Source organism: Paramisgurnus dabryanus, chromosome 2 (assembly GCF_030506205.2).
Source record: "Paramisgurnus dabryanus chromosome 2, PD_genome_1.1, whole genome shotgun sequence".
Lineage (NCBI taxonomy): Eukaryota > Metazoa > Chordata > Actinopteri > Cypriniformes > Cobitidae > Paramisgurnus > Paramisgurnus dabryanus.
The window spans coordinates 16,877,731-16,905,036 of NC_133338.1; the positions used below are offsets into that span (position 1 = coordinate 16,877,731).

The 27,306-nt window shown below is 37.0% G+C and overlaps 1 protein-coding gene and 1 long non-coding RNA gene across 3 annotated transcripts in view; both read right to left on the reverse strand.

Annotated features, from left to right (window-relative positions):
* Positions 1-27,306, reverse strand: part of LOC135783646 (kelch-like protein 33) — a 173,296-nt gene that overhangs the window by 21,173 nt on the left and 124,817 nt on the right. Inside the window, exon 3 of the mRNA XM_065294410.2 lies at positions 15,075-15,245. Coding sequence (XP_065150482.1) covers positions 15,075-15,245 — 171 coding nt within the window. The remainder of the gene's footprint in view (positions 1-15,074; positions 15,246-27,306) is intronic.
* LOC135783648 (uncharacterized) lies at positions 7,823-12,655 on the reverse strand. Of its 2 annotated transcripts, XR_010545725.2 has the most exons (7): positions 11,665-12,655; positions 10,722-10,785; positions 10,508-10,622; positions 10,344-10,407; positions 10,155-10,244; positions 9,959-10,055; positions 7,823-9,878 (listed from the first exon to the last, which is right to left on the reverse strand). It is a non-coding gene; the product is annotated as an uncharacterized lncRNA (long non-coding RNA). The 2 variants fall into 2 exon arrangements; XR_010545724.2 differs by having other exon boundaries at positions 10,722-12,655.

The window sequence follows — 27,306 nt, forward strand, 5'->3', positions numbered from 1 at the left end:
ATAATTTATATTTGTGCTGGTCAGTTATGAAAAATAGATAACATTGAACTGCTAGCAAAAACTTGAGAATTTGGTGGGGCCTGAGAGAAATAAAACCTGAGAGCCCTGCATTCGCCACAACAAACTTGGTCAGACATTTAAGTTCTTCATCTGATAGAACACAATAAGTATCCAAAGTCTGTTGAAAATGCAAAACAGACAAGACCTTCAACCCTCACTCAATTAAACTTGTCATGCCATATCTCACTAAAATAAAAGAAAGGGTTTAAAAGATGTCTGAATGTCATATCATTCCTACCTGTATATTGTGAAACTGCACGTTCTCCAGGAGCTTGCGTTGATTCATAGGCGCTCAGAATATAAAATCCATTTGCAGTTTTGTGCACAAACGTATTTGAGAAATATTAATATTCCATCGGATTTAGTATCAAATAATACTCAGTAGAGGTGGGAATCGCATGGACCCTCATGAATCGATTCAGAATCGATTCTTACTGTCCCGATTTGATTCAGAATCGATTCTTGATGTACTAATTTGCATATCTGTGACGTCATTACGTCACATTTGCTCTCAAAGCCAGGTTAATATTTGCGCTTTTGCTACTAGTCTGAACTGTCATATACTGTACTTTAATGCAACTAAGGGATAAATAATGTCATTCTTATATACATACATGTCCTGTTTCTGTTGTAAGACATTAAAATAGTAATTAAACGTGACATATGAATTCTATATATTAACTGGCATTATCTTCCACGAAATGACTAACGTTAAGCGTCTAATCATTATCATTATACACAGTGATTGGCAGTATTACTGTATTTATATAATGCAGCGCACCCAGCGTCTGAATAACAAACTATGTGCATATTTTTACCAAGGGCGTAGGTTTGATTCTGGCATTGGTGGGGACATAAATAAAATGGTCGCATTGCAAAAACTGTTTATCACCGTTTACTTGACATAAACAACAGGGGCCTCATTTATCAAACGTGCGTACGCACAGAAGTGTGCGTAAAGTGTGCGTAGGAACAGTTTTACGCAAAGTGTGGAATTTATCAAATTGCACTTATACGTAGAAATGTGTGTAAATATACGCACACCTCTGAGTATGCGTACGCACAGCATCTAGTGGTAGAATAGCGATACTACATAGGACCCTGTTCCAGTGAGTAAAGAAGTGTCTATTTTTTATCCACAAGCAGGTGTTAAAAATAATCAATGTCAGTATGGTAACAGCAAATAAGTATAATGATTTATTTGTGATATGTATCTGTATCTGTGAAAGCTCTACATGTGATTTGTATAAATTAAGTCTCCGACAAATGCTTGACACAGCGCAATGGATTATCTTGCGTTATTGGAAGACTTGGCAAATAATCCATTCCGCCGGTAGCGCGTTTTCAAAGATCGCGGCAATGATGCTGGTTATATATGCTGCTGTCCAAGGTGGAAAGTTGTCTGTCCTCCTCCAGTTGCACTCGTTTCACGTCGGTGTGCTGTGACGCGTTTTTTTTTTTTTTTTTTTGCTGTTAATTTAATGTCAAACCACTTTTTTATTTCTGGAAGTGTTCTCTCCTCATATTCAATGGAATTAAACTCACTGGTAACATGTTCACATGTAGATTTGTTTTCTTTTGTTAGTCATTCCTCCCGCACTAACTAAACCAAACAGGATGTGTTATTAGGATTTAACCTCATCCACCAGTAACTCAATTTCTGTGGGAAAAAGCACAACCACGTGACTTATAACGGGAGGTGTTGTCACCATATATGGTTCATCGGAGGCGTTTCGGAATGCAAATGACCATGAACGTGCACGAGCATGGTGCTTAAGAACAAGTGGGATTTATCATCAAGGATTACTTACTGATGTGCGTACGAACCCCGTGCGCACGTTTGATAAATCCCGATTTTTTTGTACTTAGGCACATTCTAAATTTCATTCGTAGGTACAAATATAGAACATTTTCTACGCAATGTTGATAAATGAGGCCCCTGACAACTCAGTATGCACTTTACTCTGACATCTGACTCGCCACCCCCGGTGACATCCCAAATTTAATGTACTATAATAAACAATTTGTTATGTCCTAGAGCCTAATAAACAGTAACTGTTTAAGTCTTTGTCACAAAAAAAGAAAATCACATTGTAACATATATGAATCCATATTTACTTTATAACATAAAAGAATATGCAATTAATATTTAATTCTTAATTTAATTTTGCCAGAAAAAATCCCAGTGTTGAAGTAGGTATGTATATCATGCTGTTTCCTGAACAACGTTTATTAACGTTTCTGTAGTTCACATTAAATCTTCTTTTCATTAACATACAGTTAATCAGTGTGAAAGAAATAGTTTAAGTTTAAAATGCAACCTTACATTATGTCTATATTTGTGCAAGTAATGACCACAGTGCAGTAATTTAAAGTATTCAGCAATCATGACATGAATTCATGATTTTACCATGTTGGGGTTTTTTCTTTCATGTATTAGGGACCCCCTAAATAACCTTGCCACCCCATTTATAAAAGGTTGACACAAGTTTACAACTCCTCAGGTTAACATGGGATTGTCGTGTATTGGTGAAAACACTGTCCTTAAATCATTATGTGACACAACTTTTTTTTGTGCATGAAACAGTAACAGTGGGTATAATAATACTTTCTTCCTCACTTACCTGTAGCCCGAATAATCACGCGCGTCTTGAGTGAACTTTGGCGCGTTGTACAAAGTGAAACCATCCTATCACACGTAGCGAGTAAAGACAAGCCCATCATAAAGTGATGTGCGTTAGAGAGGCGGGACTCAAGAAATGCTAATCCAATCATATTAGCAATGTGAGTTAGAGAGGCGGGACTAAAGAAATGCAAAGCCAATCATATTAGAGATGAGAGTTACGGAGGCGGGCATTGCAGAGAACGAAAGCTGTTAACCGTTTGTGTACCATATAGAGCGTTATTTTTACAGAACGGGGTTGTTAAAGATTTCTAATCTCATTTAAATGATTCCTGAAAAAATATATAATAGGTAAAAAATAGAAAACACAAGAATAAGACGGACATCAGTGATTATATATAAATACAGATTAATTGTTTGGTCGAAATAATTGCTAGGGACAATTCAGTCTTCCCTGAATATTGCTAGGGACATGTCCCTAGCGTCCCACCCTAAATCTACGCCCATGATTTTTACAGAAGTATATTCATGTTATATATAAACAGTCAGCGGATGGTTTAGGGCAGGGGTGTCCAATACGTCGATCGCAAAGGCAATGCGGTAGATCGCACATGAGTTAACTGCTGCTCCACGTGCGAAATTGTCATTATGGTCTTTTAGAGTAATTGTGAAACACGCAGGTCTTTTTGAGTTGCTGTGCCTTTCTTCTCAAATGTGTTTTGCCAAGCCACTGCAGCTCAGTCGTCTTTAACCTCCAAAATTCACCAGGATGCGCATTATTTCCTCACGCAGGAGTGATCCACGCGCACGGTGTGTGTGAGCGAGCAAACGAAAGAGAGAGAGAGGCAGCGTAGCGCTGATTTGTATGCTTCTGATACTGTTGTAATTTTAACTAAACCGCATCTCCTCTATTTTAAGGAGTACTCGACATGTACTCAAGGAATTTTTTTTTAAACTCCTCAAAAAGAATAGAGTAATGGTGACAGCCCTAAATTCAATGTAGAGATATATGCAGTATAATCCTACAAGCATTTCAAGTGTTCTTTCTCTTCTGCTCTTGTAAGCTCCGCTATGCGCTAGTGTGCAGTGCGCGCTCTCTTAAGTTGTCCGTGTGCATCACCGCTCCCCCAGTTGAGTTCCGCCTTTTGGTTCTGATAACGTGACGTTATTATTTTGTAAACTAACATTTAGGAATTGATTCTTGACATTTGTGAATCGATTCAGAATCGGCCCACGTCCGAATCGCGATTCATCTAAGAATCTATTTTTTGTCCCACCCCTAATACTCAGTATAGTTTTTCAATACCGTATTCACGCAGACAGGTCAGGTTAGTTTCGGTCTAGTCACGTGTGAAGGCAATTAAACACGCTTGGGCTGCCCTCTAGTGGTAAAGTCTATATTTATTTTATTTAGTCTAAATATTTTATTTTCACAGAGGGTTCAATTGGACATTTTAAAGTGGAAATAACATAATATAGACATGTTACTGCAATGTTTTTTTATCTTGGAAATCTTCACATTGGAGTCCCGAGTTCATATAAAAAATTTGGTTAAGATATGTTACAGAGTTCCTGAGATATGAACTACTTCCTGTTTGGCGACTACGCCACAGGTATCGTTTGGCCTGTGGTGGGCAAATGCTTCCAAAAATCAAAAATCCTTCTAGTAACTTTTGTGAGGCTTGGTCCAAGGATCGTGTATGTCGAGTTTCGTGAAGTTTGGACATTTGTGACCTGTGAAATACCCATTAGTTGTGTATGTAAGCTTATGTGGTAGTTCTGTTGACGATATATGCTAACAGCTGCTTATAACTTTTTTACAGGTCTGTATCACTCTCATCCATACAAAAAAAACATGAAGTGGAAAGATATATTAACACTTTTTGGACTTAAAGTGATATGGTAACATGAGCCACATGAAGTTTATTTAACAGTTCATAGCAAAGCTCTGTTGAGTATCACTCAAAGTTTCAGTTTCTTCACATTGCTTGTATAAAGACTTTGGAAATGCAAGTCATATGATGTTCACTTGTATCGTCAGGAACTGTTTTCCAAACTGAAACAAAGTTGTCTGCTAAAATGTATGTGTACAAAATGTACATTTGATACTTATTATTTAGATTTTATTTTAGAATATTTTGTTATTAAACTACAAGTAAAACATTTAGTCTTTAAGTTTCCTCAAATTCATTCTAGCACAACTCATTGAGTCATTAGGGGGTTGGGTCTTTATCTACAGGTATAAATCACATCAATATTTATGACCCTCTCTTGCTTATTGCCTTTACGCAACAAAAAGTGTCTTACAAAAGTTAAATCAATATATTGTTTCATGTGAATGAGTTGGTAAAATTGTTTTTTATATGTTTGTAGCAAATTCCCAATTCTACAAGATCCAGTACTTTTTTTTGTTTTTTTTAGTTTCCTTGGTCTATTTCAGCAACTTTCATTTTTTTATTTACCACACATAAACATAATTTACCCACTGAAAAAAAGACCAAATATAAGAGCATGTCAGAACCTCTGCCAGTGTCCCAAAATGATTGGACCCCAAAGGGTTAAGATGTGTCAGTGCAAGGTGTTTTTTTTATGAAGGCAGCTCAAACATGCATTTTATTCTGGGACTAGGATAAGCCCTGACCAGGAAACCACCTACAAATCTTTCAAAAGGTGACTTCAGAAGTTATGAAACAGTAACATAAACATCATAAAATTACCCTGTAGGGAGATATATCAGTTCCCTCTCAATATAACACAACGTTAAATGAAGGTGTTTAAGCTATGAAAATCCTTCAAGAGCATTAATATCAGAAATGTGTGAAATCATGCCTTATTATAAGCTTATAAAGGATCAAGTGATGTAGCGAGCCAGGCCACTGAGACCATAAAAAGCTTTTTTATTCAGTAAGCTGTTTGTCTGAGAGTCTTAGAGGAAAACTGTGTGTATGTTAAAAGTAAACAAATTTTATGGTAAAAAAGGCCCGTGATGCTACCCTGTCCCCGCTATTTATCCTAAGGCATGTATGCACTTTGTGTCTTTTGTTTGGGAACATAGCACACTTGGTCAGCTATCCCAAGTTTTAAGCCCAGGTTGGAGAGACCTGAGTTTATACCCCACTCCGAGGGACTAAAATATTTTTCCAAGTATAGCCGGTTTCATCTGACGCACGTGTTGTCCCGGTTAATGTTTAATGATTTGACTAGTGGCTAAAATGACCTCTGGAACAAATACCTCAATCAAAAATAACAAATGTTTTGGTTTCCTAAAGACGGGGAGACAGTGAACATAAATCAACACTATGTGAAGGGAGGTTTGTGTATACATTATAGTACACATTTTCAGAAATAAACTACTCTAAAAGGACTTTGTTGTTATTGATTCTTAGCAGAGTTGACTGAAAGTTACAGTATGTGTGTTCCACGAAAGCTGTTTGTTTCTTTTGTTACTGCTGAAACTGTCTATATGAGTAAGGATGGAATTGAACAGATCAGAAGTAGAGATCGACCGATATATCTGTTTTCCGATATTTTCGCATTTTCCGATGATCGGATTATCGGTTTTGTAATATCGGATTGACCGATAAACAAGAGAATTGTTGATTAATTTATGGTATGTTAAATAAGTTGATTTATTAAAAGCAATGTATGCAGCTTGTCTAAGAATAGAGACGAACTCACAGAGTCACGCTGATCCATAAAATCCGGTCCCAATAACGACGTAGCTTTGCATGAGGGTCAAAGACGAGACGTCACCATTTTGCATCAAATATAATTTACAAAAGTGATTTTACATACAAAAAAAAACATATAAAATGCAAGTAAAATGTCTACTTTTATGTTTCAAATAACTTTTGTGAAAATACAATGACCAAATATGAGTTTAATAATGCTCCAAAGTGTAAAATCGTCATTCAGCTTAATGGTCCGGACTATGATTTTACTAATACATTTTTAAATAAACGTATAAAATACCATGTTAAAAAAAATATTTGCTTCCTTGGCATGTTCACATAAGTGTTGGCTGTTTTATATTAATAGGACTATGTATTATTTTTTTCGTTATTATTATTTTTTTTATATTGAAACAACTAGGGGACTTTTGTCCCGAATATGCAGTTTGTCAGAGGTCATTCAGTGTAACGGAATCAGCAAGCCATTTTGAAATTAAATAAACAAACAATAGTCATCAAGCAGTCTGTGACATCATCAAAAGGCCCCCTGAAGACCATGTGATGATTCAGCAAGGTCAGTTTATTGCTCTTAAATATTTTATAATTTCACCTTTTAGTGTGGTATCTTGAGTTACAAAAATGACTGTCATTCAGTGAAATGCAAAAAAAAAACTTTTATTGTTAGATTTTTTGAAAAATAAGTAGATGTTGTGAATAATGATGATAAACGTTTCTGGTCAAGTTCACTCTTTGATATAGGTATCTAGTTGTTAACTACTAATATTAGCTTAAGTAAAAGTTTCGTCATTCAGGGTAATGTTTTGTCATTCAGTGTAATGCAAATTGTATATTACACCACAGTGTCAACCATTACACTGAATGACAGTGTCACTGACTGTTTAGATAACATTTTTAGCATTTTATTTTTATTTCAGATAAATGAGGGATGTTTAGCACAAAAAAAAATATATCAAACTTTATCAATATTAATGTTTTAATGCATTTTTGTCGTTTTGGTACACTCTCAGAAAAGAAAGTGCATAATTGTACCTTTAGGGGTACAATGGCTTGTCACTGGGGCTGTACCCTCAAGGGTACAGTTTTTGTACCCTTGGCAGAGGGTACAAAATTGTACCCTTGTGATTTGTACCTTAAGGGACCAGTTTTGTACCTCTGGTGACAATTTTGTACCTTTATTTAACAGTACAAATATGGACCCTTCAAAAAGGGTACAAAATTGGCTTTGACAGGGTACACTCATGGTTTTAAAACTTATACATATATCTCAATCTAAATATTGTAAACTTTAAATTATAAGTGCATATGACTCAGTATATTTGTGTTGGTTTAGCCAATTGTTTAGAGTAAAGGTAAATTTTAAACATTAGTATAAAAAAATGATAACAGAAAAGATAAAATACACAGTGAGTTTAATGAACAAGCATTTATTTTACAAAAGGTTCAGCTATAAAACAGAAGTGTGCTGTTCAGTCCAAATCATTCACAACATTGTGTTCAGTCACAACATTAAAAACTAATATTACATTTACACTTTACTTATGAAATATATCAAGTATTTCTTTATGGCTTTAACAGACTGTCCAAACAGGAATATTTAAAAAAAATCAGTATGCTGTTCCTTAAACCAAACAACATTTAAACATTTTTAACAGGGCCACATCTGTCCTTGCCAAGCAGTGAGAAAACACACAAATATACATTTTTTCACTGATAAAACTGTGGTGTACTCACAGTAGGGGTGTCCTCGACTAAGGATTTACATATTCGAATCAGAATTTTCGAATCTTTCCATAGTCGACCGATAGTCGAATCATCTATGTTTGTATGCATGGGTTGGAAGGGGGCCAGACCAGGTACAAATTGGTAACTTTTATTTTCTTTCACAAGCAGCACACATAAACAACTGTCTGATAAAGTGACCAAAACTGTCTTTCAAGTAATAAACGAAGACAAAACTGACGATGCATTTATATATATTTTTTTTTAAGGTAAAATGTAAGGCAACATTTGTTTAATTATTCCTCATAACATTTTAAAGCCACGATCTACAGAACATCACACAAAAATACATTTTGATAACTAAACCTAAAAAAATAACAAAGGTATTCCTGCCTTGGAAACTCCGGCTACAATTACGTGTTTTTATTTAATTTGGAGATAGCGCGTCAAAGCAGTCATGACCAAAAAAACCCGACAAATGAGAAATGACAAATAATTTGTGATTGTGACTGTAAATGATAAAAACTAATCTTTATTTACAATTCATTAAACGTTAATTTATAACAAGAAAAACACTGAAATTAATGATTATATAGACACTACGCGTTATTATTTAGCACAGAAATACCTGCTTGCTTGCTTTGACTTTGATCATCTCTGTATTCACTTTAGATACAGAAAGACCGGATGATATTATTTATTTCAGGAATCTCTTTGCTATAATTTGAAAGTGAACACCGACTGACCATAATATTAAATCACAAGAAAGACATTCGTGTCAGGCAGAAATAGGTTCGGTGCAGATACTAGTTTCCGTTTCATCACCGAAATAAAAAAAACGGCTTACCTGTTTTGTAGTTTAACTTTAAGATAGACAATATATGTTTTAAATACATTTTAAAAACTTATACTCGTCGAAAAACATCCGTTTTTTAATGTTTAGTTTGATGAACTCCTAAATATGAGACGCAGAGCACCTAACCGTTCGGCTAAATTACATGCACAAGCATGGCCAGCACGCAATAGCGCAACATCGATACAACGAAAAGCTATCCAAAATTTACATACTTAAATTAGATCGGAATTTACGTTTATAATAAATACAATTTTTTTTAATAAAATAAGGTCAGAAGTAACAAAGTGCAGAACAAATATGCAAAATGCCTCAAGTGCACGGAAACAAAACACAAGCCAAATAGTTAAATCAGATAACCCAAAGTGATTTATAAATAAAATAAAATATAGAAATTATTAAAATAACGAAAGACATAGTTTAATTTGCCAGCTTTGTCTTTTAAATGTCGAAACAAAGAGGCAAGGCTTTAATAACATAGAGACCTCTTATGGACGTGAAGTCCGGTCACAGGGGTTGTTGGATTTATTAACGCATTTTAAAAATATTTATTGAAAGCTGCTACTTCACATATTATTTGCAGCATTATCATAATATGCAGTATATTAATATATTGTGAGAAAGCTGTTATATGTGAAATCAGATAATGTGTGCACCCATACGGCCAAAATTAAATGATCCTCATTTCATAACACATCTGCGACGATTCGACTATGAGATTGGTAGTCGAATCAGGCTTCTCCTATCGATGCATCGAATCTTCGACTATTCGGGGTCACCCCTAACTCACAGCATAATGAGTAAATGAATAGGTCCATATGGAGTAACATTTCTTTAGTTTTTCTTGTGTTAATGATGGGTGGTAGAGGATAGTCAGTCAGCCTCCTTAATGGTAAAGATCGAAAACTGCTCTGGGCATGTTCATACTTATCTGTGAGAAAACACAAAAATATGAATAAATTTTCCAATGACAGAACTATGGTATACTCACAACATAAATAAATGTGGTACCTTTAAAGTTTTTGCATGTGAATGATGGTTGGTCGAGAACAGTCAGCCACCCTCAATGGTAAAGATCCAAACTTGTGCTGGAAACTTTTGTGCTAAACTGAGAAAAAACACATGAATATAAATTAATTTTCCACTTACAGAACTGTGGTGTACTCACACAACATAATAAATAAATTAATAAATGTGGTAACGTTACCTTTGAAAGGTCTTGAATGACTGTTTGGTTGAGAGCAGACAGACAGACAGACAGACAGACAGACAGACAGTCAGTTAACGTTAGTCCTTACTGAGAGAGAAACACATAAATATGAATTATTTTCCACTTAAAGAACTGTGGTGTACTCGCACAACATAATAAATAAATAAATAAATGTGTTAATGTTACCTTTAACAGGTCTTGAATGACTTTGGTTGAAAACAGACAGACATTCAGTTAATGTTAGTCCTTACTGAGAGAAAAACACACAAATATAAATTAATTTTCCACTTACAGAAATGTGGTGTACTCACACAACATAATAAATTAATGAATAAATGTGTTAAAGTTACCTTTAAAAGGTTTCTGTGTACATTACTGTTTGGTGGCGTGTAGACAGTCAGTCAGTCAGTCAATCTCCCCGGACTGAGAGAGATTCAAACTTGCGCGGGAAACGTTTGTGCTAAACTGTGAGAAAACACACATAAATATGGATTATTTTTCACTTACAGAACTATGGTATACTCAAACAACATAAAAATACATTAATAAATGTGGTAATGTTACCTTTAACAGGTCTTGAATGGCTTTGGTTGAGAACAGACAGACAGTCAGTTAATGTTAGTCCTTACTGAGAGAAAAACACACAAATATGAATTATTTCTCCACTTACAGAACTGTGGTATACTTAATGCACATTAACCTGCTCATAAAAATGAGTCTGAGGCAATAGTGCTGTGTCAATGTCGCGTTGTCACGTCGTATACAACTTTACACAAATTACTAGTGATGTTACCAGTGACACCGAAGCTCCGAAGCGTGTGTCAAAAAAACGAACCGATTTTCATTGAAGCTTTGTATCGAAGCTTGATTCGTTCTGGCAAAATCACGTGACCAATGACGTCCGAAGCTTCGTTTCACACACACCCACGTGACTGCTTCGTTATCTGATTCAAAGGTTTAGAATTGTGCAATGCGCTGCGCGCCCTCATGGGTTGTATTGGAGTATTGCATTACACGGAATCGATTACTGTATAGTGAGTTTATGATATATATATTTTTTTTATGATATATATACTTTTGAGTCAAGGTCTATACTTAATTTGTTATTTTTGTTTTGAGTACCATTCGCATGAAATGGAACATGCTTTGGTCATGTATTTAATATATTGTTACATTTATTTATGAATCTATCCTTAATTTGCCAATCCATTAAGTTTTCCTTTTATAATTAAATTAATACGTTGTTTGGTTGTGGAACATGTTGTGAAACAGCACTTTCACCAGCAGAGGTCCTCATTGAGCTCTGATTTGAAAAGCTTCGAGTAATGAACCTTTTTCCGATACAATTGGCTTGAAAGCTTCACTGCTTCAAGAAAGCTTCACTTCGCCATCACTACAAATTACCGTAACCGAATCAGTATTAAAATGAAGAGTCACGACAAACAACACATTTTTAAAGTTTAAAAATGCTTTAAAGGTGATAAAGGAAGGATTTTCCAGTGTTTACCTGTTAATGCTCTTATAACTGTTGTGTCATCCTCCTGTTGCGTTGCTCTGTGAAACTCGACTCCAGTCGGACCGTGAGATGTGGGGGGATGGGCGCGTGTCAAAATAAAAGCGCGTTTTTTCCGTTGTGTGTGAGGGATTTAGTTATTCAGTATTTATTCAGTTTGTAAGTAATGGTTAATCAATAGCAGTTTTTGAGTTCACAGCACATTTTTTATGAATTGAAATTAACTTTTTTTCATTCAAATTTAACATTAAAATTTTAAATTAAACACATTGTCAATGAACAGAAGAAACCTAACACTACTTCAAGACCCATGTGCCCAACTAAAGGAAACAAAATTGACACAATGGTTACTTACTTTATTGACCAGATTTACAGCAGTTGTCTAGAACAACAAATAAAAAAATGGCAAGAGGCTATCTCTTAGAATTGTACCTTATCCTTTAAAAGAAATGGTACAAAAATGTACCTTTTAATGCTTGGGAACAAATATGTACCTTTTTGACCCTCAAAAAGGTACATACATGTACCTTGAGGTCCAATAATGGGCCCTATGGGGTACTTTTATGTAGATTGTACCTTGGGGGACGGAAATGGACCCCTACTGTACCCCTATTTCTGACAGTGTACTGATTTCTTTTAGATGCCCACAAACAAAGAGAAAGTTTCTAAGCACTGGCAGAAAGTTAATGCAGACCCAGTAGCTAGGGCAATGCATTTAGCAAGGAGACGAGAAAGGTATTGAGGAGTGCAATGTAAAAATAATAGGGCTGGGTTTAAAAAGATAGTTTTCAGCTGATGTTAATCAATATCAAATTGATTTGAAATTGAATCAAATCGTGAAATTTGTGTCCAAGCCTAGCCCTACAGAATAATAGTTTACTGCTGTTTTTAGATAGAGACTCCACCCTACCTATACCACAAGTTAAAGGGATAGTTCACCCAAAAAAGAAAATTTGGTCATTATTCACTCACTCTCATGTTGGTAAAAACCTCTATGAATTTTTATGTTCTGATAAACACAAAGGAAGATATTTTGATTAATGTTTGTAACCAAACCGTTCGTGGACCCCATTTACTTCCATAGTATTATAGTATGGTGTCCACAAAAGGTTTGGTTACAAACATTTCTCAAAATATCTTCCTTCCTGTTCATCAGAACAAAGACATTTATGCGGGTTTGGAACAACACGAGAGTGAGTAAATGATGACAGAATTTTCATTTCTGGGTGAACTATCCCTTTAAGAGAGGCCACTGAGGGCATTCTCCGGCCATAATACAGCTCACTCAGCATATCAGTTATCGGGCAAATAAGCAGCCAAATATTTGTTATCGGTATCGGTTTAAAAAAATGAGTATCGGTCGATCTTTAATCAGAAGCAAAGTTATGCTTCTGTATAGTGGGATACGAATGTAAAATCTCTTGATTTTACAAACTTTATTAGGCTGTTGATCACAGGGTTCATATTTAACCAGGGGATAAGAGATAACCCTGGGTATTCATAAGGTTTCACACTGTGCATTCCTAGATAAATAGTGTCCTGACACTTTAAATAATGTTAATCATCAAGTCATAGCATTATAACCCTGTTTGTTTCACACGGCATGCGTATGGCACCACACTGCCAGTTTAACCCTGCAAAAATGGTGCTAACCCTGTTTCAGAGCAGGGTTTCATGACCCTGGGTTAATTTCCGATATAACCCCTCATCTTAATTTCAAGTGTTAAATGCTCACAGGGTTAAAAACGGGGCTTAGAACGAAAATTACCCAGGACTGAACTCTGAAACAAATACCTTTTCGTAAATAACACATGTTTTGGTTTCCTAATGACAAAGGGAGATGGCAACCATGGATCATTTCTATGTGAAGGAAGGTTTGGTGGCCGATCTGCAGTTAACATTACCATGTAAAATTAATAAATACAATCTTATGTCAGTGTAGGTCACTGGCAATCGGGGTAATTTCGCATTAATTATTGAGGAAATATCACCTGCGATATGTATGCAATATGGCCCAGCTTGTCAGTGAACTACGGCTCTGTGCAGTTAATGTCGCGCCATCTGAAAGCAGCTGTTGGTGATTTAATACTAATCAAGGAACCGGGATTACTGACGAGATGCGCCTGATATTGCATGCGATTTATCGTGCATCCCTAGCTCAGTGTAGTTTTTTATAGACTAAAGCTATGATTTGAACTAAGATAATCTACTTTTGATTTATTTAGCTTGTTATCAGAAATAAACTACTCTGCAAAGAATAACAACAAGAGTCATTTTTAGAGTTTACTGGTAGTTACGTTTGTTCTAAGAAAGCCATTTGTTTATGTTGTTACTGCTGAAATATCTGTCTATAGGAGTATGTGTAATAGAGCCCTAACAACAATGGACATTGATGAAAATAGTGCTGGAAACACCGATGATACATTACCAGTGTTGGGTGTAACTAGTTACTAAGTAATTAGTTACTGTAATTAAATTACTTTTCCTTTGAAAAAGTAAAGTAAGGGATTACTCTTATTTTTCTTGTAATCTAATTACAGTTACTTCTGATGTAATACTGTGTATGGACTCTAAAACAATTATACAATAGTGGATTTAACATGGTTTAAGTTTACAATTCTCACAATTAACTGGTTGATTATTAGCATTAATATTAATGAGATGCTGGCTGTTTATTAATACTTAGCACATATTAATGCCTGATTCTTCAAAACTTTATTCTACGTCCTTAACCCTCCCCATTTCTACCAATACTTAAAATTAACAACTTCTTTAGTATTAATAAGCAGTAGTTGGAGTATATTGAGGCAAAAGTAGTTAATAGTTAGTTAATAGAGAGAATTGGACCCTAAAGTGGGACCAGAATAATTGATGTACTTTTATATATTATTTCTTCGAGCCATTTCAAGCCTACCCTTGTATCATGTACTAAATAGGATTTAGAAAGTAATTAGTTATAAGTAATTAAATACTTTTTGAAGAGAGTAATTTGTGAAGTAATCTAATTACTTGATTGAAGATGTAATTAGTAACTAGTAATTAATTACTTTTTTTGAGTAACTTACCCAACACTGTACATTACACATTAATATTTATAGTGTAGCTAAAATTGCATTCATCACTAAAACTAAATTTGTAAGTCAATAAATAGGTGAGATTTCACAGATGATTCAGACATTGGTGTATGCTGGAAGCAAACCAATGGTGTTAACTTCTTGACAGAGAGCTGCACTTCCTTTCAAAGGAAGGGTGTTGTTCTGAGAGCCACTTGGTGTCAGTGCGATCATTATCATGTATTTTTGATCACTACAAAGCATTTGCTTTCACATTTTTTTATAACAATTTCTTAAAATAAAGTAAAGCTATTCATTGTAAAAGATAACAGGATCTTTTGACCTTCTTACCTCCAGGAATCTGATTTTGTAGAGTATTTTTCCACACTCTGTAGATTTGTGTTGATGTCTTTGTCTCCTCCAATAGCATAGAGGAAATTTTCACTGACCACCAAAGTAAAATTACTCCTTTGTTCAATCATGTCTGGCAGCCTTTCCCAGCTGTCTCGGACAGGATCGTACCTGTTGTTGTGGTATTGTGTGTGTTATGTTGGAGTAAAAATATAACAAAAAAGCTAGAGTTAATGGGGTAAAAAATAGTGTTAAAATAAAAACATAACAAAAATATAAACATATATCATGCAAATAGGTAAGGGAGAACAAAAACCATGGGGTGGTGATGGCGCAGTGGATAAGGGACTCGCCATTGGTGTGAGAGACCCGGGTTCGAATCCACTGTGACACACCACTGTGTCCCTGAACAAGACACTTAACCCCTAGTTGCTCCAGTGGCGTGCAACCTTTTACATATATAGCAATTGTAAGTCGCTTTGGATAAAAGCGTCAGCTAAATGAATAAGTAAGTAAAAACGCATAATTGGACATACACTCTATGGCAACTTTAGTCTATATGTTTTACCAGCTGTATTAACTGGAACAATTTAAGACCACAGAAAGGTTATGAGGAATGTAATTTTGTTTCCTCTGTTGATATTGAACTTAAGGTAGAACATTTCAAAGGGCTTGTTTTTTAATAAATAGCCAATTATCTTTAGATTAGTGGTTCTCAGCTGGTTTGGTCATAGGACATACATTTTTACATGGTCATCAAGTCGTGACCCAAATTTTTAGAAACATGAATTAAGCAAAAATATTTTTTAATTGCTTAACGTAAAACATATAAAATGGAAGAAAATCACAAAGACTAATAAATAAACAGAATTGAATGGATGTTACATGGAACAAGTTTTCTAGTTGGTTTTGAGACAACACATATAACATATAGAAAACAACTCAAAGTGAAAATACAGTACTAATAAAAAACGTTGCCGTTACGTATGAAGGAAGGGAACAGAGACATCACATTGTGACCGATGAATTGGGAGCCGCTTCGCGGAGACCTATCTACTTCGAGAAACTAATAAAACGGCAAAGAACTTGGCATGCAGGTATTTGCATAATGCCGGCACCGCCCGGCCAGGTGCGCATAGAAGCTGCAGGTGCACAATACCAAAATTTCTATATTATTTGCTGAGAAAGCCGAGCACCAGTGCCTGGCCTGGTAACAGCAATGGAACAGCAAACTGTGTGCTATAGTATCCACAATACAATGGGACATCCTGTGCTTGGTGACAGCTTTCCCTTTTGCTGACCACGTAACAGACAAAGAGCTGATCTGAGGTCCTAAAGCTTTGCTTTCTGTCTATGTACACACATAGTGCACGGACAGGGCACAACAAAGCCATGGCTGGGTCTGCCTCTTCCAAAGGCAGCACTTGCAATTTCACCACCTGATCTCTGAAAGGAGTGGTGGGAACTCTGGGCATGAATCTGGGCCGGGGTCTCAGTGTTACGCTGGATGCAGCGAGCCCGAACTGAAGGCACGAATCGTCAACCGAAAATGAATTGAGGTCCTCTATCCTTCTCTTTTTATTTTTCATTTAATTTATTTGACATGGACAATGCAAACAAACATAGTATCGAAGCAAGCTTGTTTCTAAAATGCTGCATAAAAACTTTATAGCAAATGCTAATTTTCAACTCATGTCCCTGGTTGGGCTTTAGACACAATTAAAAGTACATATCCAACTAATACAATTTAAAATTATATAACATGAAATATTGGCGTCTCCTATCCCTGATTATACACAATAGAATTTACCCATGAAATTTATCCGTAACATTTACATACTACACACATATTTCAAACCACTCTTACCTACATACATTAGTTAGAAATGAGTACACCTTTGGTTTATTTGTAACCAGTTTTTTAATCTGGAAGTAAAAACTTTAAAATCCAGTACAGTCTTAATATCAGATGGTAATGAGTTCCAAAGTTTGAAGCTCTTCACAGAGAAAGAAGCAATATGGTATTTTACAGTCATGGTTTGTGAAACCCTAGTGACTGGAATGCTCATTTGTCTCTCTACAAATGAACTTAGTGGCTCAGGTGCAATTTAAGAAAACAAAATCTGCTAAAATTCATTAAATTATATTTCTTAAGAATGGTACATTGTTGGTATCGTATTGGTTTTTATCCATCATTTTTATTGCTCGGTTGTATAGACCTTTTGCGAGTCAACGTTATAGTTACGTCACGCGCGGATGTGGTGGTAAAAAAAACAGTGGAAATAAATGAGACAAAAGTGAAACGAACAATATAACTCTCTAGAAAATGTCTTGTTGTGCTGTTGAGTGTCAGAATAGGAATGCCAAAATAGATGACCTTTATTTTTATAGTATACCGTCGTCGAAGACACCATTTGAAGATAAACGTAGGTTTTTATGGTTGTAATAAGCTCTCAACCGGACAGACTGGAGTGATGAAGGTCCCACCAGTTTTCTAAGCTAACAGACTGCATTAGTGATATAAGGGACTGGATGGCACATAACTTTCTTATGCTAAACTCCAATAAGACAGAGATACTTATTATTGAACCGAATCGCTACAAAGATAATATGTCAGATTACAAGTTGCCCATAGATGGCTGCACAGTTGTGCCATCTTCGACGGTTCAGAATTTAGGCGTGATGTTCGACAGCAATCTAGCTTTTGATAGTCATATCTCCAACGTCTGCCGCACAGCATTCTTCCATCTTAGAAATATCTCAAAAATACACCATATGCTGTCTGCATCAGATGCAGAAAAGCTTATCCATGCTTTTATGACCTCTAGAATAGACTATTGTAACTCGTTACTCGAGGGATGCCATGCAAATCAGGTAAACAAGCTACAGCTGGTTCAAAACGCCGCCGCAAGAGTGCTTACTCGATCTAAAAAGTATGACCACATCAGTCCAATTCTGGCATCTTTACACTGGCTACCAGTTAAATATCGCAATAAATATAATTTAAAATATTACTAATCACCTACAAAGCCTTAAATGGCCTAGCGCCCTCGTATATTAAAGAACTACTATCAGAATACAATCCATCACGTAAACTGCGCTCACAAAATTCTGGTCACTTAATTATCCCTAGAATATCAAAAGTGTCTAAAGGTGGTAGATCCTTTTCCTACTTAGCCCCTAAGTTCTGGAATGATTTACCAAATAATGTTCGAGTATCAGACACAGCCGATCAATTTAAATCTAAACTTAAGACATTCTTCTTTAACAAAGCATTCACATAAAATGTCCAGTTTTCCCACAGTAGTTATTTTTGTCTAGAACAAAGCACTCACATACCTCATATGGGTAATATGCTATTGCCGCAATAGTTAGCCTGTCTGGAACCGAGCTGAATTAAATCACTATAATGTATGACACTTGCATTACATGCGAACGGCCCCTACGCTAATAGAACTCTGTTTTTGTCTCCCTGTCTCGTCCTCGACCCCGAGGACAATGAGACAAACAGACCCAGTTCCTGTTGCTGTGAAGGTCATCGCACCACTGATCTACTGGCTGTCCTTCAACGTGACGACCAGCCGATGCCCGACCAACGACCACCGGCTAAACCAGTTTAATCCGCTTACCCGCCTCCTATCCCTACCGTATCTATATATATAAATATATATTAATTCCTCCCAAGGGTTTTTGTCCTTCTAGGAGTTTTTCCCATTGGGTTTTTTCCTAGGGGTTTTTTTCGTCCCAGGGAGAGTCAGCCAACTTTGGCTTAACTTAGCAATTTACTGTATACGTAGATTATTAATATGCACGCTTGTACGGTTTTAACCTTAGCCGCTATATTCTACTTCTTATACTATCTATTGATTTTCTGTGTTCTCCTCTACATCTTCTCATGTAAAGCTGCTTTGCAACAATTAACACTTGTGAAAAGCACTATATAAATAAATAAATTGAATTGAAAATGAAATCATTTGGAAATCTTTAAATAATTACAATAGAAAATAATTAGAGAAGATATCCAGAGTTCTGTCGAAGTCTGATCCCTCTATGTGTTCGTTCTGTCAGGCAGAGAAACACACAGTGTAATGACACGTAAGGAGTGGAAACAACTGCAGGGGAAAATTCAACAATGTTTATTAAATATAAACAGAGAGAGAGTATAAAGAGTCAATGTGGAAGACACAGTCCGGTGTTGGTGTTGCTGACAATGGTGGCGAAGACTACGGTGGAAGTTGGTGTAGAGAGTATTGAGTGCGACGTTGGTGGAGTGGTGAGCAGTGGTCAAATCCAGGCTGAACACGGGAACATCCACACGAAGACGACGACAATACACATCCAACTGTAACAGTAATCCGAAGCGACACGAGACAACCAAACAACACGGGACCGAACACAATGAAAGAATCTGGCAGGGAACAGAAAGTCAGGTGAGTATTTATGGAGGTGATGTAATGATGAACAGCTGGAGCGAGACAATCAACACACAGGTGGAGGGGATCGCTCTAATGAGCACATGGCAGAGGGTGAGTTAACAAACAAACACACACACACATAACACGGAGGAAACAGTGGATTTCCTACCGTGACACACAGAAGATCCCAGTGCGAATAACAGAAAGTTTATTTAAATAATAATGAAGTAAACTGACAGTAGCACGTCCGGGCTCCGGCCACACTGAACGGACGGTGGGAGAGAGTATAGTACAATAATAATAATACAAAGAGTCACTGAATAATGTTCCGTAGTATGTAGACAGGGTGAGAGATCCAATAGGCAAAGGCTGACTGAGAATCAACTGCGAAAAAGACAGAGTGAGTTATTAAAATGCCGCGGAGATTTAACCAGGAAAGCTGGACCACGGCTGCAGACCCTGAATGGAGCTGCGGTGGAGAGCGTAAACCCTGGACAGCGCGCAAACATAAAAGCAGCTGGAGCTGCGGTGGAGAGCGTAAACACAACCTCTCGGTGAAAGCAGAGCAGTGGGTGACCTGGCAGATAGCAACAGCAGTCATTAAGCAGGTAGATGGAGAAAACAGTCTCTTTATCAGTCAGCGATCACTGAAACAGTATCTTGAGAATAATTCCTGGGCAGCAGAGAGCACAGACAAACAGGGGTAACTAAGCAAAAAAACTGACTAGAACTGAGTTAAACACGACAGGACAGGACAAGAAACTAGCAACGCTAGTAGCTGGCGAGAACATACACAGACGAACTTGCAACGAGACACTGAACACGCAGGGGATAAATGCTGAACCGATTGGCCATCAAATGAGCTGCCGCTGTGAGTGACGCAGGTGAAGGAGATAACATAATTACACCCGTGAGAGAGCCACACACGTGAGAACTGTCAAAACAAAACACAAACACAGAGAAACCAAGACATAGCAATCAATAAAACTGAAGTCATGACACCGGTCTTCCATAAACGAAAATGGCTGGCTCTGCCTAGGTTATTTGCATAAGGCAATCTGATTGGTCGACGCTCGCGTTGCCGCTTGAAAAGTTGAGAAATGTTCAACTTCTGCCACGAGCAACGGCAGTGACGCAGGGCCGACGCTGACGGACCCACAATTCAGTTCGCCAATGCTTGACATCACCCATTAAAAGTGAATGGGAAGTGTCAACGCTTACGCCCCGTGTGAATGCGCCGTAAAGACTAAAATTTTACTCTGAGCGGCTTTATACATATAGGCCCTGGGCCCATATGTATAAAGCCGCTCAGAGTAAAATTTTTGTCTTAAGTGTGTCAAAATTCTAAGAATGACGTCATTTTACTCTTATTCTTAGATTTAAGAATGAGTGTGATTTATAAAGCCTCCTAAGTGTTAAGACTAGGTCCCAGCCCCTAAGTTATTTAAAGCTCCACTGTGTAAGATCTACTCCCATCTAGCGGTGAAATTCTATATGACAACCAACTGAAAATTACTTTCTAGCCCCCCCCATTTCTAAACGTGTTTTAACTCGTACGGTGGCCATGTCATGCCAAGGTTAACATGGCTTCCAGTAGCTACAAAGCAAACGCAATGAAAAAAATGATCAATTTGCAATGTCCTTTGCCTGTGATCCATCAAAGCACACAGATTTATGTTAAACATGGAAAAAGTCTGATTGTCATTAAATGTCCGCTTAAAATCACATACAAAAAGCAACCATAACCGTTGCTTAGACACTCCTTTTTCATCGACGCGAGGAAAAATATCCCAGGGGCTGTTACACTTGGTATTAAGATGTGTTTTCGTCGATCGGATCACAAGTGGACGAGAGAGACACATCACGTTTACACTTGGTGTTTAAATCCGTCTCTTTTTGTCCATTTTCAACCGCTTCTCTCCAGATTACTAAGGGGATGGTCTGTGGACGAGTCCCTCTCCTTTCATTTAATCATGAGCGGGAGTAATGACGGGTTTAAATGGACGCGAACTAATATAATGTCAGAGTCCAATGCTTATGTTTTAAGTAAACATGTTACATGTCCGTGTATATGTAAGAGCTTTCTCTGATATTGGTGAAATAAGATCGCTCAACTTTCACACGCTTGTAAAATGAAACGAAAGACGCGCAGATCAGTTTTATCAATGAAAGGCTAAAAATAGGGCTGTCACCGTGTGTTTGTGCTAGAGATACGAGAAGATGAAAAACATTTATCTCAGTACCTCAGATTACATAAGTGTGGCTGTTCGAACACATTAAACCACATGCGTGTTTACACTAACAAGTGTTATTCAATTCAATTCAATTTTATTTATATAGCGCTTTTCACAAAAGTCAATTGTTTCAAAGCAGCTTTACATAAATAGAAGCAGTGAAAAGCACAGAAAAACGACAGATAGCACAACAAAATACATGATAGCATGAGCAGTTAAATTTGCTGCGGCTATGACTCAATATTATAAGTGCACGTATTACTAAAGCAACGTATAGAAGAGGAAGCTAGGTAAAGCCCAAAAAGGCTGCATATGCATAACCATGCTATAGTTAGCCAAGGAACTATAAAACTTCAAGTTTACAACATAGACTGTATAGATGTAAACAAATATGGTGAATTACCTGTGGAGAAGATAGAAAGTATGCAACTTCTGTCTCCCTTGAGCCCCATCTTGGAAAACTAACATTACTCCAATATTGACTTTGGTCTTGTTGTTTTTCCTGTCGCGTTGTCGTTTTAAATCCCCTTTTCGCTTCCATGGCGACGTGTTTTAATGTCCTCGAAAATAGGTCTTCAACAGGCTTTCAAATCTGCCTTAAATCAAAGCATTAGAACGCAGGATCATCACAGTTTGCAGTTGTTGTTGAATCCGAAGGATTCAGTCTGCACAGGTCGCATATGTGGGCAGCATACGTCATCAAACCTGGTTTATTTAAATTAACTGAGCATAACATTCACAAGTCATAAGCATATTACATAAATTTACAATTAACTAAGAATAAGAATAGCTTTATAATTGTTAATATTCTGAAATAAGACTGTCTTGATGACGTATACCGCCTACACATGCAACCTCGGGAGGCTTCAGCTAGCGGCCAGCGTGAGTGTAGTCTGAAAGGTGAAAGGCGGAGCATGAATTTCAGGAATGTCCCTCGTCGGCGAATGTATTTCAAAGATGGAGGCACAACATGGATGCGACTCGACCGTATGTATTTTAAATAGCAGATTCTACACAAGTTAACTTGGTGTTTGTGAAATTTCTTTGAAAAGAAACTAACTGGGTGATTCAAACCATCTGCAGCAGTCTGAAGTAGAATGGCACCTACACCAGAACCACTAGCATCAACTTCAAGTAGGAACGGTTTTTCAAATGAAGGTGCAGCTAGTACAGGGGCACTACAAAGTAAAGTTTTCAAAGCTTCATAGGCAGATTGACATTCTGAAGACCACTTAAATGAAACTGCTTAACTTAAAAGTTTAGTGAGGGGACTGGCTACCACTGAGAAATTTCTACAAAAACATCTGTAATAACCAATCACACCAAGAACAGGAAAATCAAGAATGGCTTGTATTTTTGAATTAAGTGGACGGACTTCACCATTTCCCACCTCTTTTCCCAAATATGTGACTGATGCACAACCAAATTCACATTTTGTTAAATTCAAAGTCAAATTTGCATCTCCTAAACGTTTGAAAACATCATCCAAAGGTTCTAAGATGATCCTCCCATGAATCGTTGTAACATACCACATCGTCCAAATATGCTTCACAATTTGACACATTAGATAGTACAATGGACATTAATCGCTGAAAAGTTGCTCCAGCATTTCGAAGTCCAAAGGCCATGACACGATACTGCATAAACACATCAGGAGTGGCAAAAGCAGAGATTTCTGATGCACGATCAGTCAGGGGTACCTGCCAATATCCCTTTAGCAGATCTAATTTAGTCACAAACTTAGAGTTCCCTACTCGATCAACACAATCTTCCATATGGGGAAGTGGAAAAGAATCAGCTTTTGTTAAAGTGTTGACCTTGCGATAATCAGTACAGAATCTGGAGGATCCATCTGGCTTAGGGACGAGTAAACATGGAGAACACCATGGACTAGCACTAGGGATAGCTAGATTGATAGCAGATGAACCAACATCTATATCATGAGTTATCACATGAGTTATTGAAGGGAAGTCATTAAACAAGATTGGGTACCGTTTGATAAGAGTGGAAATATCTGACTGAGCCGATACAGACAAATGTGACAACTTTTCTGACAAAAGTGACAATGTTTCAGAGTTGTGTAAACGAGCTGATTAAAAAGAGGCACTACTCATTTTCAAACCATCAGTCTCAGGCGAATATTCTGACAGTGGCACAATAGCTGGTGCGACAGTAACAACAGGTCTAGTAATGTCAGACTCAGAACGTGACACAAATGCTTTTAGCATATTGATGTGACAAATGCGTGACTTTTTCTTACGATCAGGGGTTTCAACTACATAATCTGTATCTCCAAGTTTCTCTTTGATCTCATATGGGCCAGCAAATTTAGCTTGGAGCGCTGAACCTGGTGTTGGAATTAACATGAGAACTTTATCTCCAGACAAAAATTCTCGAGTGACAGTTTTCTGATCGTAGTGAGTTTTCATTTGGTTTTGTACCGAACCGAGCGATTTTTGAGCCAATTTCCAAACTGAATGCAAGCGTTCACGAAATGTACTGACATGATCTAAAACGTTAGTAGTGGGACACACACGATTAGATAACAGAATTTGCTCTTGCAGAATTTTCAATGGGCCACGAACAGTGTGTCCAAAAACCAAATCAGATGAACTAAATCCGAGAGAAGCTTGTGTAGTGTTTCGGACTGCAAATAACAAAAGTGGGACGTGCTCATCCAATTCCTTCTCATGCTCTACACAAAAGGTTCGGAGCATCGACTTCAAAGTTTGATGGAATTGCTCAATGGCACCTTGTGATTGAGGATGGTATGCACTGGATACTTTGTGTTTAATGGCTAACTGTTTCATTACCTTGGCAAACACATTAGACATAAAATTTGTACCTTGGTCAGACTGAATGTACTTTGGCATTCCAAAAGTAGTGCAGAACTTGACAACTGCCTTAACGATTGCACGAGCTTTGATGGTACGTAAGGGTATTGCCTCAGGAAACCTAGTAGATGCACACATTAATGTCAAAAGATAAGAATTACCAGACTTTGTTTTAGGTAACGGCCCTACACAGTCAATCAAGATTCGTTCAAATGGTTCTCCTAACACGGGTATTGGCTTCAGTGGGGCAGGAGGAAGTACTTGATTTGGCTTACCAGCAATTTGACATGCGTGAAAAGATTTACAAAATTTAGCCACATCTGACTTCATGAACTTCAAAGAAATATTTCAACAACTGATCGTAAGTTTTACGAATGCCAAGATGACCAGACAGTTCGTGATCATGTGCTACACTCAGCACTTGCTGTCTGTAAGGTTTCGGAACAACTACTTGAGAAACAATGTTCCAGTCATTCTTTTCGTGACGTGGAGACCACTTACGCATCAAAACATCATCCTCAAAATAGTATGCGACTGAATGCTCAGACAAATCAGACAACTCAACGGCAGCTTTTATGCAATGACTCAAAGTTTGATCAGTACGTTGGGCTTCAATCAACGTTGGTTTACTAGTGGGTAAATCGATATTTGGCAGTTCATACACTTTTACATCAACTGTACCCTCATTTTTCCTTGCATCTGAATTTTCAGCACACAGAAAAGAATCTGAGAGATCTACAGTATCCCTAAATTTACAAGCTTGAGATCGGGTAACAACACATGTGCCAAACACATTAGGAAATTCCTTACAAAGTACGTCGTTGTCAGACACAACAGGGACATCCATTACCTCGGGCAGACAGAAAACCTTGTTACCGGCTAAATCATTCCCAAGTATGAGTGATACATCTTCAACAGGTAATTTCGCACGAAGTGCCAGTTTAACATTGCCGGAAATAATTCCTGATTGCAGAAACAGCTGATGTAAAGGAGCCTTAATTACAGTGAGATCAATTCCTTGAATTAATACACTAGAACCACAGCTAGACTGTTCAGAAAATGGCAACACACTTTGTAAGATAAAGGACTGGGCAGAGCCAGTATCCCTGAGTATGCAAATACGCTTTGTCTCAGAACTGGTTTCAGACAGTGAAACTACACCATCATAATTGAATGGTTCAAAAGTTGACCCAATTGATGAACTTACAGATTCGTTTTGCTCAAGTGGCAAAACTGACCTCTCAACCAACGCAACACTTTTTGAAGAGTTCATCCTACTGGTTTTGCGCTTTAAAGTGGGACAATTTGAAATGAGGTGCCCAACCTCATGACAATAATAACATTCACGGCCTTCCTTGCTGTCTACACTTACCATTTTCTTAGGCACTACAGCAGTATCCTTAACAGGACACACACGACTAGGAACATTACGTTTTACAGGTGAAAACACTACCTTGTGCGTAAGTACAAACTCATCCGAGAAAATTGCGGCTTCAGAAAGAGACGACACCTTCTGCTCATTTAAATACACAATACAAAATTTTTAACATATAGAAAATATAAGTTAAGCGTGTTGTGTGTATTTCCTAATTATAAGCTTTTGGTAAAATTGCACCAAAACAAAACGTGCATAAAAACATAAAAAAGTCATTTAAATAAGCGAAAAATCTTTTTTATGAGCTCAAAAATTTGATTATAATGTGCTATTGCAAACAAAAAAGACACAAAAAGTTATGTGCTGATAAGCATGTCAAAATAACATATCAATAACATATTGTAGATGTCGGGCAAAGATAACCTCTTATAAGATAACCTCTTATCTTGTTATTTTTATTTAATTTCAGAAGTCAACTGTTAATCACCCTTCATATGAATTTTGTGAACATTTAACAAATTGTCAAACTGTTGGCAAGACATCTAGCCCCCTGGGATATTCGAGGACTAACGTGAAAAAAATATGTATGCTAGAGATCGACCAATATATCTGTTTTCCGATATTTTCCCAGATATTTGAGCATTTCCCGATTATCGGATATCGGTTTTGTAATATCAGATTGACCGATAAACAAGAGAATTGAGAATTGCGCGCTGGACGCATCTGAGGAGAAGAGCTTACAGCAGCAAATCTAAATAAATGTCTGTGGATATTAATTAATTATTTATTACCTCCGCAAGCGGTCACAGTTTGATACAGTTAATGTGTGAGTAAATGCATAGATAAACAGCGCTGTCAACAGCCATTTCATAAGCTATAACAACAACATATTAATTATTCTGACATCAAATAACGTTACCAGTTAAGAAATTCAGTGATATATAAGCCGTTTTGTTTGTTACTTTTCTGAATGTAGTATTCCAGTCAGTGATATTATTTGTAAAATCTCTTTGCTAACTACTGGTTGGATTGCTGAAGGCTACAGGTTGCTGGTCAAAACAACGATATTATATCCCAATAAAGGCACTTAATCCACCTGTTTTACTCTATAAACAATGTATAACAAGCAGCCAACTCCGCTATACTTTTCTCTCTCTCCCGCTCCGTTACCTGGCAACCGCAGCGCTAACTTTGGATCAGTCCATTTCTGACAAATTATAGGGGTGTTTGGAATGGTCCATGTATTGGGAATATAGTTTCTACATTATTCATTAAATTAATATTATTCTTCACTCTTTTAGACCCCTCTATTTATGACTTTGTATGCAAAGAGGGAGTGATTGTAATGATTATTATTATTATAAAGGTTTGTTC